The sequence below is a fragment of the Nerophis ophidion genome, linkage group LG29 (assembly GCF_033978795.1).
Source record: "Nerophis ophidion isolate RoL-2023_Sa linkage group LG29, RoL_Noph_v1.0, whole genome shotgun sequence".
Classification (NCBI taxonomy): Eukaryota; Metazoa; Chordata; class Actinopteri; order Syngnathiformes; family Syngnathidae; genus Nerophis; species Nerophis ophidion.
The window spans coordinates 1,098,193-1,116,746 of NC_084639.1; the positions used below are offsets into that span (position 1 = coordinate 1,098,193).

An 18,554-nucleotide genomic window follows, 5' to 3' on the forward strand; every position below is an offset into this window, starting at 1 on the left:
AAGGCCTCAAGGACGAGGCCGAAGGTGAATTGGGAGTCACAGTTAGTGGGGGCGGGGCAGGCGATAGCGAGAACACTATCTTGTCCTGAAGTCCACATGATGCCTGGGAAGTCATCTCTGTTTGCCTTCCAGCCTCCAGGTGCACTTCAGCTGCCCTCCTGGGAGGAACATTCTGGAACATTCCGCAGCCAAACAGTAGCCTCAACATGCATGCACGCTACTTGCTGTCTACATCACTGCTAGCTACATGCTGTCTACATCACTGCTAGCTACATGCTGTCTACATCACTGCTAGCTACATGCTGTCTACATCACTACTAGCTACATGCAGTCTACATCACTGCTAGCTACATGCTGTCTACATCACTGCTAGCTACATGCTGTCTACATCACTGCTAGCTACATGCTGTCTACATCACTGCTAGCTACGTGCTGTCTACATCACTGCTAGCTACATGCTGTCTACATCACTGCTAGCTACATGCTGTCTACATCACTACTAGCTACATGCAGTCTACATCACTGCTAGCTACATGCTGTCTACATCACTGCTAGCTACATGCAGTCTACATCACTACTAGTTACGTGCTGTCTACATCACTGCTAGCTACATGCTGTCTACATCACTGCTAGCTACATGCTGTCTACATCACTGCTAGCTACGTGCTGTCTACATCACTGCTAGCTACATGCTGTCTACATCACTACTAGTTACGTGCTGTCTACATCACTGCTAGCTACATGCTGTCTACATCACTGCTAGCTACATGCTGTCTACATCACTACTAGCTACATGCAGTCTACATCACTGCTAGCTACATGCTGTCTACATCACTGCTAGCTACATGCAGTCTACATCACTACTAGTTACGTGCTGTCTACATCACTGCTAGCTACATGCTGTCTACATCACTGCTAGCTACATGCTGTCTACATCACTGCTAGCTACGTGCTGTCTACATCACTGCTAGCTACATGCTGTCTACATCACTGCTAGCTACGTGCTGTCTACATCACTGCTAGCTACGTGCTGTCTACATCACTGCTAGCTACATGCTGTCTACATCACTACTAGTTACGTGCTGTCTACATCACTACTAGCTACATGCTGTCTACATCACTACTAGCTACGTGCTGTCTACATCACTACTAGCTACGTGCTGTCTACATCACTACTAGTTACGTGCTGTCTACATCACTACTAGCTACGTGCTGTCCACATCACTACTAGCTACATGCTGTCCAAATCAGTACTAGCTGCATGCTATCTACATCACTACTAGCTACGTGCTGTCTACATCACTACTAGCTACGTGCTGTCTACATCACTACTAGCTACGTGCTGTCTACATCACTACTAGCTACATGCTGTCCACATCAGTACTAGCTGCATGCTGTCTACATCACTACTAGCTACATGCTGTCCGCATCAGTACTAGCTGCATGCTGTCCACATGAGTGCTAGCTACATGCTGTCTACATCACTACTAGCTACATGCTGTCCACATCAGTACTAGCTGCATGCTGTCTACATGAGTGCTAGCTACATGCTGTTCACATCAGTACTAGCTGCATGCTGTCTACATGAGTGCTAGCTACATGCTGTCCACATGAGTGCTAGCTACATGCTGTTCACATGAGTGCTAGCTACATGCTGTCCACATGAGTGCTAGCTACATGCTGTCCACATGATTGCTAGCAGGGACTTCCCAGCCAGCTTCTATTTTGATTTACCCTGCAAGGGGGAAAACATGTGGTTGCAGCGCAGGTTTCTACATACAGTGACAGAAATTAAGCCTCACGAAAAACTAAAAATGAGTAATATTGCATATTGCACTATGTATACATAAATGATCAAGCAAAAACTTTTAACAGCCATATTGCACTCTGGGAAAAAAACATGACAGTAATCACATAAGTGTGTCGGAAGTCTGTGGACAGGAAAGACCTGTGGTCGTTCTCCCCCCTGCACTACGGATGTAACAGTCTAACGCACTATAGATGTAACGGTCTAATGCACTATGGATGTAACAGTCTAATGCACTATGGATGTAACGGTCTAATGCACTACGGATGTAACAGTCTAACGCACTATAGATGTAACGGTTTAATGCACTATGGATGTAACAGTCTAACGCACTACAGATGTAACGGTTTAATGCACTATGGATGTAACAGTCTAACGCACTATAGATGTAGCGGTCTAATGCACTACGGATGTAACAGTCTAACGCACTATAGATGTAACGGTTTAATGCACTATGGATGTAACAGTCTAACGCACTATGGATGTAACGGTCTAATGTACTATGGATGTAACAGTCTAATGTACTATGGATATAACAGTCTAACGCACTATAGATGTAACGGTCTAATGCACTATGGATGTAACAGTCTAATGCACTATGGATGTAACGGTCTAATGCATTACGGATGTAACAGTCTAATGCACTGTAGATGTAACGGTCTAATACACTATGGATGTAACAGTCTAATGCACTATGGACGTAATGTTCTGATGCACTATGGATGTAACGGTCTAATGCACTATAGATATAACGATCTAATGCGCTATACATGTAACGATCAAATGCTCTATACATGTAACGATCTAATGAACTATGGATGTAAAGGTCTAATGCACTATGGATGTAACGATCTAATGCACTATGGATGTAACAGTAATGCACTATAGATGTAACAGTCTATAGCACTATGGATGTAACAGTATAATGCACTATGGATGTAACAGTCTAATGCACTATGGATGTAACAATCTAATGCACTATGGATGCAACGATCTAATGCACTATGAATGTAACGATCTAATGCACTACAGAGGTAACGATCTAATGCACTATAGATGTAACAGTAATGCTCTATAGATATAACGATCTAATGCACTATAGATGTAACAGTCTAATGCACTATGGACATAACGTTCTGATGCACTATGGATGTAACAATCTAATGCACTATAGATGTAACAGTAATGCACTATAGATCTAATGCACTATAGATGTAACAGTCTAATGCACAATGGATGTAACGTTCTGATGCACCATGGATGTAAGAGTGTAATGGAGTAGGATAGGGGATGACCTTGTCGGCCAGCATCAGAATTGGGAATGGAAACATAGTGTGGTGCAAAGGGTGGTGGTGAATGGTGAATGGTAATGTGTGTAACTATGGAGTGGATCCTGTCCTCGTCTCAAACCCACTGAATACCACACATCACACACCCACCATACACACATCACACACCCACCATACACACATCACACACCCACCATACACACATCACACACCCACCATACACACATCACACACCCACCATACACACATCACACACACACCATACACACATCACACACACACCATACACACATCACACACACACCATACACCCACCATACACCCACCATACACCCACCACACACCCACCATACACACATCACACACCCACCATACACACATCACACACCCACCATACACACATCACACACCCACCATACACACATCACACACCCACCATACACACATCACACACACACCATACACCCACCATACACCCACCATACACCCACCATACACCCACCATACACCCACCACACACCCACCATACACACATCACACACCCACCATACACACATCACACACCCACCATACACACATCACACACCCACCATACACACATCACACACCCACCATACACACATCACACACCCACCATACACACATCATACACCCACCATACACCCACCATACACACACCATACACCCACCATACACACATCACACACCCACCATACACCCACCATACACACATCACACACCCACCATACACACACCATACACCCACCATACACACACCATACACACATCACACACCCACCATACAACCACCATACACCCACCATACACACATCACACACCCACCATACACACATCACACACCCACCATACACCCACCATACACACACCATACACCCACCATACACACATCATACACCCACCATACACCCACCATACACACACCATACACCCACCATACACACATCACACACCCACCATACACCCACATACACCCACCATACACACACCATACACCCACCATACACACATCACACACCCATCATACACCCACCATACACCCACCATACACACACCATACACCCACCATACACACATCACACACCCACCATACACACACCATACACCCACCATACACCCACCATACACCCACCATACACACACCATACACCCACCATACACCCACCATACACACATCACACACCCACCATACACCCACCATACACCCACCATACACACACCATACACACATCACACACCCACCATACACCCACCATACACACACCATACACACATCACACACCCACCATACACCCACCATACACCCACCATACACCCACCATACACCCACCATACACCTACCATACACCCACCATACACCCACCATACACACACCATACACACACCATACACCCACCATACACCCACCATACACACATCACACACCCACCATACACACACCATACACACACCATACACCCACCATACACCCACCATACACCCACCATACACCCACCACACACCCACCATACACACATCACACACCCACCATACACACATCACACACCCACCATACACACATCACACACCCACCATACACACATCACACACACACCATACACACATCACACACCCACCATACACACATCACACACCCACCATACACACATCACACACCCACCATACACACACCATACACACACCATACACACACCATACACACACCATACACCCACCATACACCCACCATTCACACATCACACACCCACCATACACCCACCATACACCCACCATACACCCACCATACACACACCATACACCCACCATACACCCACCATACACCCACCATACACACATCACACACCCACCATACACACACCATACACACACCATACACCCACCATACACCCACCATACACCCACCATACACCCACCACACACCCACCATACACACATCACACACCCACCATACACACATCACACACCCACCATACACACATCACACACCCACCATACACACATCACACACACACCATACACACATCACACACCCACCATACACACATCACACACCCACCATACACACATCATACACACACCATACACACACCATACACACACCATACACCCACCATACACCCACCATACACACATCACACACCCACCATACACACACCATACACCCACCACACACCCACCATACACCCACCATACACCCACCATACACACATCACACACCCACCATACACACACCATACACCCACCACACACCCACCATACACCCACCATACACCCACCATACACCCACCATACACCCACCATACACCCACCATACACCCACCATACACACACCATACACACATCACACACCCACCATACACACATCACACACCCACCATACACACATCACACACCCACCACACACCCACCATACACCCACCATACACACACCATACACACATCACACACCCACCATACACACACCATACACACACCATACACACATCACACACCCACCATACACACACCATACACACACCATACACACATCACACACCCACCATACACCCACCATACACACACCATACACACATCACACACCCACCATACACCCACCATACACACACCATACACCCACCACACACCCACCATACACCCACCATACACCCACCATACACACACCATACACACACCATACACACATCACACACCCACCATACACCCACCATACACACACCATACACACATCACACACCCACCATACACCCACCATACACACACCATACACCCACCACACACCCACCATACACCCACCATACACACACCATACACCCACCACACACCCACCACACACCCACCATACACCCACCATACACACACCATACACCCACCACACACCCACCATACACACACCATACACCCACCACACACCCACCATACACCCACCATACACCCACCATACACCCACCATACACCCACCGTACACCCACCATACACCCACCATACACCCACCATACACCCACCATACACCCACCATACACACACCATACACACACCATACACACATCACACACCCACCATACACACATCACACACCCACCATACACCCACCATACACACACCATACACACATCACACACCCACCATACACCCACCATACACACACCATACACCCACCATACACACATCATACACCCACCATACACCCACCATACACACACCATACACCCACCATACACACATCACACACCCACCATACACCCACATACACCCACCATACACACACCATACACCCACCATACACACATCACACACCCACCATACACCCACCATACACACACCATACACACATCACACACCCACCACACACCCACCATACACCCACCATACACCCACCATACACACACCATACACACATCACACACCCACCACACACCCACCATACACCCACCATACACCCACCATACACCCACCATACACACACCATACACACATCACACACCCACCATACACACATCACACACCCACCACACACCCACCACACACCCACCATACACCCACCATACACCCACCATACACCCACCATACACACACCATACACACATCACACACCCACCATACACACACCATACACACATCACACACCCACCATACACCCACCATACACCCACCATACACACACCATACACCCACCATACACCCACCATACACCCACCATACACCCACCACACACCCACCATACACCCACCATACACACATGTAAATTTATATCCAATTTCTACCGCTTGTCCTGTTTGGGGTCGCTGGGGTGCTGGAGCCTATCTCAGCTGCATTCGGGCAGAAGACGGCGTACACCCTGGACAAGTCGCCACCTCATCACAGGACCAACACAGATAGACAGACAACATTCATATATATACATATATATGTATGTTTGTCTGTTTGTATGTATGTATGTATGTATGTATGTATACTGTATTTTTCGGACTATAAGTCGCAGTTTTTTTCATAGTTTGGTCAGGGGTGCGACATATACTCGGGAGCAACTTATGTGAGAAATTATTAATATATTTCCATAAAACATCAAATAATATTATTTATCTCATTTGTGGAAGAGACGAAGAAGACGTCAGCAATCGTCACACACATGTCATGGCAGAAGTGCATTGTGGGTCATGGAATGCTAACTGCTATATGCTATATGCTACTGCCGCAGCTATTAAAATGGATCATTTCATGGTTGGCAGTAACTTATAAAAAGTGAGAAGGGCTGAAGAAAAATGGCGTTGAAAAGGAGATGATGTAGTGCAGATGACAAGCTGGACGTAGTGAAATATTTGGCAGAAAAGGACAAGAGGAAGCGACACCTACCTTTGGAGTTGGCAGAGTTGTTTAGAAGCAACATCCAGGAAGAAGATTTATGGATTAGGAGTGAGAGATAGTTTGTTAAAGGTATATCATGTTCTATATGTTCTAGTTCTTTGAATGACTCTTAGCATAATATGTTAGCTTAACATAGCAGCTGCTTATTTATGCCTCATATAACCTACACTTATTCAGCCTCTTCTTCACTATTCTGTATTTATTATTTATGCCTCATATAACCTACACTTATTCAGCCTCTTCTTCACTATTCTGTATTTATTATTTATGCCTCATATAACCTACACTTATTCAGCCTGTTCTTCACTATTCTGTATTTATTATTTATGCCTCATATAACCTACACTTATTCAGCCTGTTCTTCACTATTCTGTATTTATTATTTATGCCTCATATAACCTACACTTATTCAGCCTGTTCTTCACTATTCTGTATTTATTATTTATGCCTCATATAACCTACACTTATTCAGCCTCTTCTTCACTATTACTTATTCATTTGAAATTGCCTTTCAAATGTCTATTCTTGCTGTTGGCTTTGATCAAATTAATACATTCCCCCAAAAATGCGACTTATACTCCAGTGCGACGTATAGATGTTTTTGTCCTTCTTTATTATGCATTTTCGACCGGTGCGATTTATACTCCAGAGCGATTTATAACCCGAAAAATAGGGTGTGTGCATTTACTGTGGCACCTGATTCTCACCAAGACACAGGACTGGGTTTGCAGAAAGCCAAAAAGAGCATTTTTTGTACAAGTCTTTGTAGGAAGGGCAAGGTGTGGAAGTATCAAAATGAAAGTGTCCATTAACAAACTTAAATATCTCCCATCCGGGGCTCTCCATCCTTCACACAGCACACCTCTAAATATGTCCTAAGTATTTGCTTGACACTGAGGAGAGCCAGACCTGAATGAGGCACAGTTAAGAAGGGTTTGTATCTGGGTCCCACCTGGCCGCACAGCTGGTGGCACTTCAGGCTGATTGAACAGGTAGAAGGGAATGTACTGAATGGACCTCCATGATGCGGCCAAGGCTGGGGCGTTGTCTTCCGTCTTCCACTCTGTCTCCATGCCCTGTCAGGCGCTGCTTGAGTGAGACACCACTATATATATATATATATATATATATATATGTGTATATATAGGTATATAGGTAACACATGAGCCAATCACCACACCCTACACCTGCTTGTACCCACCCACTCTGTGACCAATCACCACACCCTACACCTGCCTGTACCCACCCACTCTGTGACCAATCACCACACCCTACACCTGCCTGTACCCACCCACTCTGTGACCAATCACCACACCCTACGCCTGCCTGTACCCACCCACTCTGTGCCCTATATAAACCATTGTATGTGAATGCTTCCATTAAAATCTCCTGATGATTGAGGGAACCCCTCATGAAACACTTCTGTAGAGATGACGTAGTCTTGTGATTTTTCTCACACCTACATATTGCGCTCTACCACGGTATCGAGCACTATTCTCTGGATAATCCAATCAAGACATAAATATATATATATATATATATATATATATATATATATATATATATATATATATATATGTGTGACCACATGTCACCAACCGAAAGGAATATGCAACATGATGATATACTTAAGTAATTGATGTATTATCGTTGTCAAATCTAGATTATTTACATATTCAACCACATGCAAAAAGGTAATACATTTTAAGGGATGAAATACTACAGGAAGTACACAGATGATGACATACATCATCAATTGCAACACATAATACTTACTTAGGCCCTGCTCTTGTCTACGGGACAATAACTAACATCAATGAGGCCTTTTCCATAAGTCTGCCAAAACCGTGTTGGGCCTGTGACGTGTCTTCCGGTCGCAGTGTTATCTAAAACTGTAGGGATTGTAAAGGGAGGCAGCAAAGGCTTAGAAAGACGGCTGACTGCAGCCATCACACAATTTGTTTAGCAGGCAACAATTTCATTTCACGCTCATTTGGAAAAGCCATCACGGAGGTCTTGTGTCTCCAGAAGAATCCTGATCCAAAGGACACGCGTTAAAGCCGACTAGACTCCAATCTCTTCCAGCGGGCGGCGTCTATCAGATGCACGCTGTGCACAGTTAGTGAGGCAATGGCCTGATGGGACCTTTCCCTCCACTCACTGATTCTTGTCGAGCCCAGGCCTCCGCTTTGCTTCCCAAGATGTCGTGCTCTGAAACTTGGCACCGAACCAGCCACTTGTCTCGCAAAAATAAGAAGAGATGTTTTCATACGACACCACCTCTCTTTCCCTCTGTGGGTTTGTAGTCCATAAAAGTCTGTATCTGTTGGCAGGGTTTTTTGTTTTGGGGAGACGTGTTGTTGTTAATCACACATTGACTTAAGTTGCAACCTCTCCGTCTGAGCGTGGTGCCAGTCCTCTGTTTCCCGTTCTGCTTGTTGCCTGAGTTCAAAGCAAACGCTCTCCTGCCAGCGGCCACGGGGCTGACACGCTCATTTCCTCTGAAAGGAAAACTTTGAGTCAGATTCCCAGCACCTTAGGAAACCATAGATTAGCTGGACCTAATTCTCCAAACGTACAAAATCAATGGCTTTAAATACACGGTACAGTTTTTAAAGTCAGCTTGAAAATAGTCAATCCGAGAAAAGAAGGGAAATAGGTTAATACCTTTGGATTCATCACTCATCTTGGTGTTTTTTTCTCTCCCTAGGATTCCGAAAGATCAGCCTGGATGATCTGCGTAAGGCCTACATCGTCAAGGATGTGCAACAGTACATCCTCCACCGCCTGGACCAGGAGGAAGCCCTGAGGCAACACCTCACCAAGGAGACGGCGGAGATGCTCAACCAACTCCACATTAAGAGCAGCGGATGCTTCCTGTACCTGGAGCGAGTACTGGACGGCGTGGTGGAGAACTTCATCATGTTGCGCGAGATCCGTGACATCCCCGGCACGCTCAATGGCCTCTACCTTTGGCTCTGCCAGAGACTTTTTGTCAGGAAACAGTTTGCCAAAGTCCAGCCCATCCTAAACGTCATCTTGGCCACTTGCAGGCCCCTCAAGGTCAAGGAACTGTACCACGCAGTTTGGACCAAAAACATGACTATGACAATGGAGGAGTTTCAAAAAAAGATGGACATTCTCTCCAAGTTGTTGGTGAATGGTTTTGGAAGTACTAAAATCCTTTTCCACTACAGTTTTGCAGAGTGGCTTCTGGATGTGAAGCATTGCACACAAAAGTACCTGTGCAACGCCGCAGAGGGACACAGAATGTTGGCTATGAGTTCCACCTGCAGAGCAAAGCAGCTTAAACCACATGAAGTGCAGGAGTTTGCACTTCACCTTATCAACTCTAATTTGCAGATGGAGCCATCAAATCTGGCTCTTTGGATGGTCTGGAACGGGACCCCGGCAAAAGACTCTTTGACTACTTCGATACCAAGAGAGCAGGAGGTCTTGCAACTGCTGGTGAAAGCCGGAGCTCACATCAACAATGAAGATGACCACTCCTCATGTATCGTACAACAGGCTCTGGAGAGAGAAGACTCAATACGGACATTACTCGACAACGGAGCCTCTGTGAACCAGTGCGACTCCAGCAATAGAACACTTCTCTCCAACGCAGCCTATAGCGGCAGTCTTGACGTCGTCAACTTACTCATCTCTCGAGGAGCAAACATGGAGCTGGAGGACAACCACGGACAGACCGCACTTACCCTCGCTGCCCGTCAGGGCCACACCAAGGTGGTCAACTGTCTCATTGGCTGCGAGGCCAACATAAACCACACGGATCACGATGGGTGGACGGCACTACGATCAGCAGCCTGGGGAGGACACTCAGAGGTTGTTTCTGCTCTGCTTTACGCTGGCGCCAAAGTGGACTGTGCCGATGCCGACGGCAGGACGGCCTTGAGAGCCGCGGCTTGGGGAGGTCACGAAGACATCGTGTTGAACCTTCTTCAACACGGGGCTGAGGTCAACAAGGCCGACAATGAAGGAAGAACAGCTCTTATTGCCGCTGCTTACATGGGACACAGAGAGATAGTGGAGCATCTCTTGGACCACGGGGCGGACGTCAATCATGAAGATGTGGACGGTAGGACCGCCCTCTCAGTCGCAGCTCTCTGCGTCCCCGCTAGCAAAGGCCACGCCTCCGTTGTGAGCCTTCTCATTGACAGGGGAGCCGAGGTAGACCACTGTGACAAAGACTGCATGACCCCCCTCCTCGTGGCCGGCTACGAAGGACACGTCGATGTAGTAGATCTACTTCTGGAAGGTGGAGCCGACGTGGATCACACGGACAACAACGGACGCACCCCCCTCCTTGCAGCGGCGTCGATGGGTCACGCAGCCGTCGTGAACACGTTGCTGTTTTGGGGTGCTGCTGTAGACAGCATTGACAGCGAGGGACGGACAGTGCTGAGCATTGCCTCTGCTCAGGGTAACGTGGAGGTGGTCAGAACTCTGCTGGACAGAGGTCTGGATGAGAACCACCGAGACGACGCAGGCTGGACTCCGCTGCACATGGCGTCATTTGAAGGCCACCGCCAAGTGTGTGAGGCCCTCATTGAACAAGGCGCCCGTTGCGTGGAGGTGGACAATGATGGCAGAATACAGTTGATACTTGCTGCACAAGAGGGACATTATGACTGCGTGCAAATTCTCCTGGACAACAAGTCGTGCATTGACCAGCGTGGGTATGACGGCAGGAACGCTCTCAGGGTGGCTGCGCTGGAAGGCCACAGGGACATTGTTGAACTGCTGCTGAGCCACTGTGCGGACATAGACTTCAAAGACGCAGACGGACGCCCGACGCTTTACATATTGGCACTTGAAAACCAGCTGGCCATGGCAGAGTATTTCCTGGAAAATGGAGCAAACGTGGAAGCCTACGACACTGAGGGAAGAACCGCCCTCCACGTGTCCTGCTGGCAAGGGCATGTTGAAATGGTGAGGCTGCTGATCAACTACCATGCTGACGTCAATTCCAGCGACAATGAGAAGCGCTCTGCCCTCCAGTCTGCGGCCTGGCAAGGCCACACCAAAGTTGTGCAGTTTTTGATTGACAGCGGCACACGTGTGGACCACACGTGCAACCAGGGAGCGACGGCCTTGGGCATCGCAGCCCAGGAGGGTCACCTTGACGTCGTGCAAATACTCCTTGAAAACGGTGCTGACCCAAACCACGCTGACCAGTTTGGACGTACGGCTATGAGAGTGGCGGCAAAAGGCGGCCACTCCACTATTATCAAACTTTTGGAAAAGTATGGAGCGTCAACTCTAAACGCTAGCAATCCATCTCCAGTGCACACCATGGATGACAAAATGTCTGTGACCGTTAAAATGCAGTCCCTCACCATCAAATCAAGCAGTTCTGGCAGCACCGGTGCAGGAGATCTGCAGTCAGCTGGACGTGGTCTACCCAACGGACCTGTCCATGCGTTCAGTTCCCCATCAGAATCCCCCGATTCCACCGTAGACAGACAGAAATCCTCGCTGTCAAATAATTCGCTCAAGAGCTCAAAAAACTCTTCCCTGAGAACCACCTCGTCCACAGCCACGGCTCAGACCGTGCCCATTGACAGCTTCCACACTTTGACATTCACAGAACAAATCCAACAACACTCGCTGCCTCGCACCCGCAGCAGACAGTCCGTCGTCTCCCCGTCCTCCACCACGAAATCCAGCAGCCAGCAGCCTCCATCGCCATCCAGTGACTTTGACTGGTCGCTCCTGAAACCCGGTCTCAAGTCGACAAAGGGAACCAAGATCGGAAACGGAACGTCCAACAGCAAAGGAGCACCGGCGGACAAGAAAAAAACGAAGAACGGCGGCTCCAACCAAGGTCAGGTTTTTGAGTACGAGATGACCCAGTTTGACCAAAGGGTGGCTCTCAATGAATCAGTGGCCAACATTGCAGTAAAGGATCCTAATTGCAAGATCTTTATTGGCGGATCCCTCCAGCAGCAGGAGCAGGGACACAAGCACGACCAGCAGCAGAGCTTGGCTGAGAAGAAGAGGAACGGCATCCTGACCAACCCCAACTATCATCTACAAGGTAATCAGGTGTTCCTGGGCAGGGTGTCTGTTCCCCGCACGGCGCAGAACCGGGGCCACCAGGACGTCCTGGAGAGCTACCCTGCCGGTGAAACGGAGCTAAGCCTGAAACAAGCCCTCAAACTGCAGCTGGAAGGATCCGACCCCGGGTTCAACTACAAAAAAGAGACTCCGCTATAGTCTGCCAGGACAGAGACTGAATTGCACTCGGCGCAACCGTTTTGGATTCAATCAGACTTGCATGACCAAAGTCTCCATCTGGAAGGACAGGCTGCTTTCTTCCTTGGGAAACGCCGAGTCCGCCGCTTCCCGTGCCGTCTCCGATATCTCCAACGGGGAACGTGCCAGAACAACTGTTGTCACGCCTTCCCGTCCGTCTCCACAAGTCCAGCCCGGAGGCTTTTGGGAGCGGATACGCAAGGTGCCGGTATCTGTTCCAGCCTACTTTCATATAATGCTAGTTCATTCTAGGGATGCACTTTGCTTTTAGTCACGCTTTAGCACATCTTTTTCTGGCCACCCTTTCAGTCCTCCTGCACACTGCAGTGCATCCCCACCAATCAGAGGACGGGAGTCGCTCATAGGCCACACCCCAAATATTCCCCAGCAGCGTGTTGTGTGTGTGTGTGTGTGTGTGTGTGTGTGTGTGTGTGTGTGTGTGTGTGTGTGTGTGTGTGTGTGTGTGCGTGCGTGCGTGCGTGCGTGCGTGCGTGCGTGCGTGCGTGCGCGCGCGCGCGCGCGCGCGTGCGTGCGTGCGTGTGTGTGCGTGTGCGTGTGCGTGTGCGTGTGCGTGTGCGTGTGTGTGTGTGTGTGTGTGTGTGGGGGGGGGGGCTTTGTTAATGAGTCCACCTTTCATATGAGAGCATATTTATTTTTGGGAAAAAAAGCCACTTATTTGTTGCATTACTCTGGACTTTGGTGCTGCCTTCTATTTTTACCTGGATGCTCACAAAAGGAAACAAAAACTACATTTTGTCCCCATGGGATTTTTTTTTCTTATTTGTGTGTTTATATTTTCTGTGAGTGCTTAAGAATATTTAAATGGATCCGTTGTGGGGTTTTATTTCTGGTGCTATAAGTGTCTGGTGGTCTGCGGGGTGAGGAACCTCCCAACAAACGCATTTCTCTCATTCTCCTGCATTTGTGGGCGGCGGCTTAGACCAGGTGAGAAGTGGCAATTCAAGCCAAAGTTGGAACAACACACACCTGTACTTCCTCATCCTAACATGGCGGACACACCCCACCTGTACAAGTACTTACAAGTACCTACAATATGTGGAGAAGTACAAGTACTTACGCTATGTAGAGAAGTACAAGTACCTACAATATGTGGAGAAGTACAAGTACCTACAGTATGTGGGAAAGTACAAGTACCTACAATATGTGTAGAAGTACAAGTACCTACACTATGTAGAGAAGTACAAGTACCTACAATATGTGAAGAAGTACAAGTACCTACAGTATGTAGAGAAGTGCAAGTACCTACAATATGTGTAGAAGTACGAGTACCTACAGTATGTAGAGAAGTACAAGTACCTACAATATGTTTAGAAGAACAAGTACCTACACTATGTAGAGAAGTACAAGTACCTACAATATGTGTAGAAGTACGAGTACCTACAGTATGTAGAGAAGTACAAGTACCTACAATATGTTTAGAAGAACAAGTACCTACACTATGTAGAGAAGTACAAGTACCTACAATATGTGTAGAAGTACAAGTACCTACAGTATGTAGAGAAGTACAAGTACCTACAATATGTTTAGAAGAACAAGTACCTACACTATGTAGAGAAGTACAAGTACCTACAATATGTGTAGAAGTACGAGTACCTACAGTATGTAGAGAAGTGCAAGTACCTACAATATGTGTAGAAGTACGAGTACCTACAGTATGTAGAGAAGTACAAGTACCTACAATATGTGTAGAAGTACATCTACCTACAGTATGTAGAGAAGTACAAGTACCTACAATATGTGTAGAAGTACATCTACCTACAGTATGTAGAGAAGTACAAGTACCTACAATATGTGTAGAAGTACATCTACCTACAGTATGTGGGGAAGTACAAGTACCTACAATATGTAGAGAAGTACAAGTACCTACAGTGTGTAGAGAAGTACAAGTACCTACAGTATGTAGAAAAGTACGAGTACCTACAGTATGTGGGGAAGTACAAGTACCTACAGTATGTAGAGAAGTACGAGTACCTACAATATGTGTAGAAGTACAAGTACCTACAGTATGTGGAGAAGTACAAGTACCTACAGTATGTAGAAAAGTACGAGTACCTACAGTATGTGGGGAAGTACAAGTACCTACAGTATGTAGAGAAGTACGAGTACCTACAGTATGTAGAGAAGTACAAGCACCTACAGTGTGTAGAGAAGTACGAGTACCTACAGTATGTAGAGAAGTACAAGTACCTACAGTATGTGGGAAAGTACAAGTACCTACAATATGTAGAGAAGTACAAGTACCTACAGTATGTAGAGAAGTACAAGTACCTACAGTATGTGGGAAAGTACAAGTACCTACAGTATGTAGAAAAGTACAAGTACCTACAGTATGTAGAGAAGTACGAGTACCTACAGTATGTAGAGAAGTACAAGCACCTACAGTATGTAGAGAAGTACAAGTACCTACAGTATGTAGAGAAGTACGAGTACCTACAGTATGTAGAGAAGTACAAGTACCTACAGTATGTGGGAAAGTACAAGTACCTACAATATGTAGAGAAGTACAAGTACCTACAGTATGTAGAGAAGTACAAGTACCTACAGTATGTGGGAAAGTACAAGTACCTACAGTATGTAGAAAAGTACAAGTACCTACAGTATGTGGGGAAGTACAAGTACCTACAGTATGTGGGAAAGTACAAGTACCTACAGTATGTGGGGAAGTACAAGTACCTACAGTATGTAGAAAAGTACAAGTACCTACAGTATGTGGGGAAGTACAAGTACCTACAGTGTGTAGAGAAGTACAAGTACCTACAGTATGTAGAGAAGTACAAGTACCTACAGTATGTGGGAAAGTACAAGTACCTACAGTGTGTAGAGAAGTACAAGTACCTACAGTATGTGGGAAAGTACAAGTACCTACAGTGTGTAGAGAAGTACAAGTACCTACAGTATGTGGGAAAGTACAAGTACCTACAATATGTAGAGAAGTACAAGTACCTACAGTATGTAGAGAAGTACAAGTACCTACAGTATGTGGGAAAGTACAAGTACCTACAGTATGTAGAAAAGTACAAGTACCTACAGTATGTAGAGAAGTACGAGTACCTACAGTATGTAGAGAAGTACAAGCACCTACAGTATGTAGAGAAGTACAAGTACCTACAGTATGTAGAGAAGTACGAGTACCTACAGTATGTAGAGAAGTACAAGTACCTACAGTATGTGGGAAAGTACAAGTACCTACAATATGTAGAGAAGTACAAGTACCTACAGTATGTAGAGAAGTACAAGTACCTACAGTATGTGGGAAAGTACAAGTACCTACAGTATGTAGAAAAGTACAAGTACCTACAGTATGTGGGGAAGTACAAGTACCTACAGTATGTGGGAAAGTACAAGTACCTACAGTATGTGGGGAAGTACAAGTACCTACAGTATGTAGAGAAGTACAAGTACCTACAGTATGTGGGGAAGTACAAGTACCTACAGTGTGTAGAGAAGTACAAGTACCTACAGTATGTAGAGAAGTACAAGTACCTACAGTATGTGGGAAAGTACAAGTACCTACAGTGTGTAGAGAAGTACAAGTACCTACAGTATGTGGGGAAGTACAAGTACCTACAGTGTGTAGAGAAGTCCAAGTACCTAGAGTTTGTGTACTTGATGTACTACTGTGTACATGAAGTAGAAGTGGCCAAAGTAACAGTGTGACACATCAATAGAAGGATTCCATTCCTCAAAGTTGTTAGTATTTATGCTGGCTGGACTGTAAATAGTTGCAATGTACATTTCTGAGCTTCATTTCAAAGAATTCCTGTATCATAAAAAGTTTTTTTTTCTGATGTATATTACACAACTGCTTAATAAAGACATATTTGCTTTACTGCTGCAAAACCAGCTGTTGTCTGCTGTGCCTTTGACACCACTTTGACACCACTTTGACACCACTTTGACACCACTTTGACACCACTTTGACGCCACTTTGACACCACTTTGACACCACTTTGACACCACTTTGACGCCACTTTTACGCCAATTTTACACCACCTTGACACCACTTTGACGCCACTTTGACACCACTTTTACGCCACTTTGACGCCACTTTGACACCACTTTGACACCACTTTTACGCCACTTTGACACCACTTTGACACCACTTTGACACCACTTTTACGCCACTTTGACACCACTTTGACACCACTTTGACACCACTTTGACACCACTTTGACACCACTTTTACGCCACTTTGACGCCACTTTGACACCACTTTTACGCCAATTTTACACCACCTTGACACCACTTTGAGACCAATTTTACACCACTTAGCCATTTACTGTATTTCCTTGAATTGCCGCAGGACATATAGTATGTGCCTGCCTTCAATTACTGCCGGGTCAAACTCACTTCCCAAAATAATTAGCGCATGCTTAGTATTACTGCCTGGTCAAAGTCGTGATGTCACGAGTCACACTTCCCCTGTCATCATTTTCAAAATGGAGGAGGCTGATTTCAATACCGGTAATTTGAAATCGCATAAAGGGAAGAACATTAAGAGCTATTCAGTAGGATTTAAGGTCCAAGCTTACATCACACGCAAATTTTGACTGCATACTTTTGGTAAGTGCCGGAGTGAGAAGAGGTTTTAAAATAATTAGTGCATGCTTACTTTTACCGCATGCCTTTGGTAAACGCAGGAGTGAGAAGGTTTTAAATTAATTAGCGCCCCGGCGGCAATTCAAGGAAATACGGTATGTACACGCCGTGTGTGTGTGTGTGTGTGTGTGTGTGTGTGTGTGTGTGTGTGTGTGTGTGTGTGTGTGTGTGTGTGCTTTAAA

At 46.3% G+C, this 18,554-nt stretch overlaps 1 protein-coding gene across 2 annotated transcripts in view; it reads left to right on the top strand.

Moving 5' to 3' along the window:
* The window catches only part of LOC133546234 (ankyrin repeat domain-containing protein 50-like), a 103,148-nt gene extending 89,011 nt beyond the window's left edge, over positions 1–14,137 (top strand). For both annotated transcript variants that reach the window (XM_061892133.1, XM_061892134.1), the window contains one exon: positions 10,187–14,137. In XM_061892133.1, the coding sequence (XP_061748117.1) occupies positions 10,187–13,713 (3,527 nt within the window). In that variant the 3' untranslated portion in view covers positions 13,714–14,137. The remainder of the gene's footprint in view (positions 1–10,186) is intronic.
* The last annotated feature ends 4,417 nt before the right edge of the window (positions 14,138–18,554 follow it).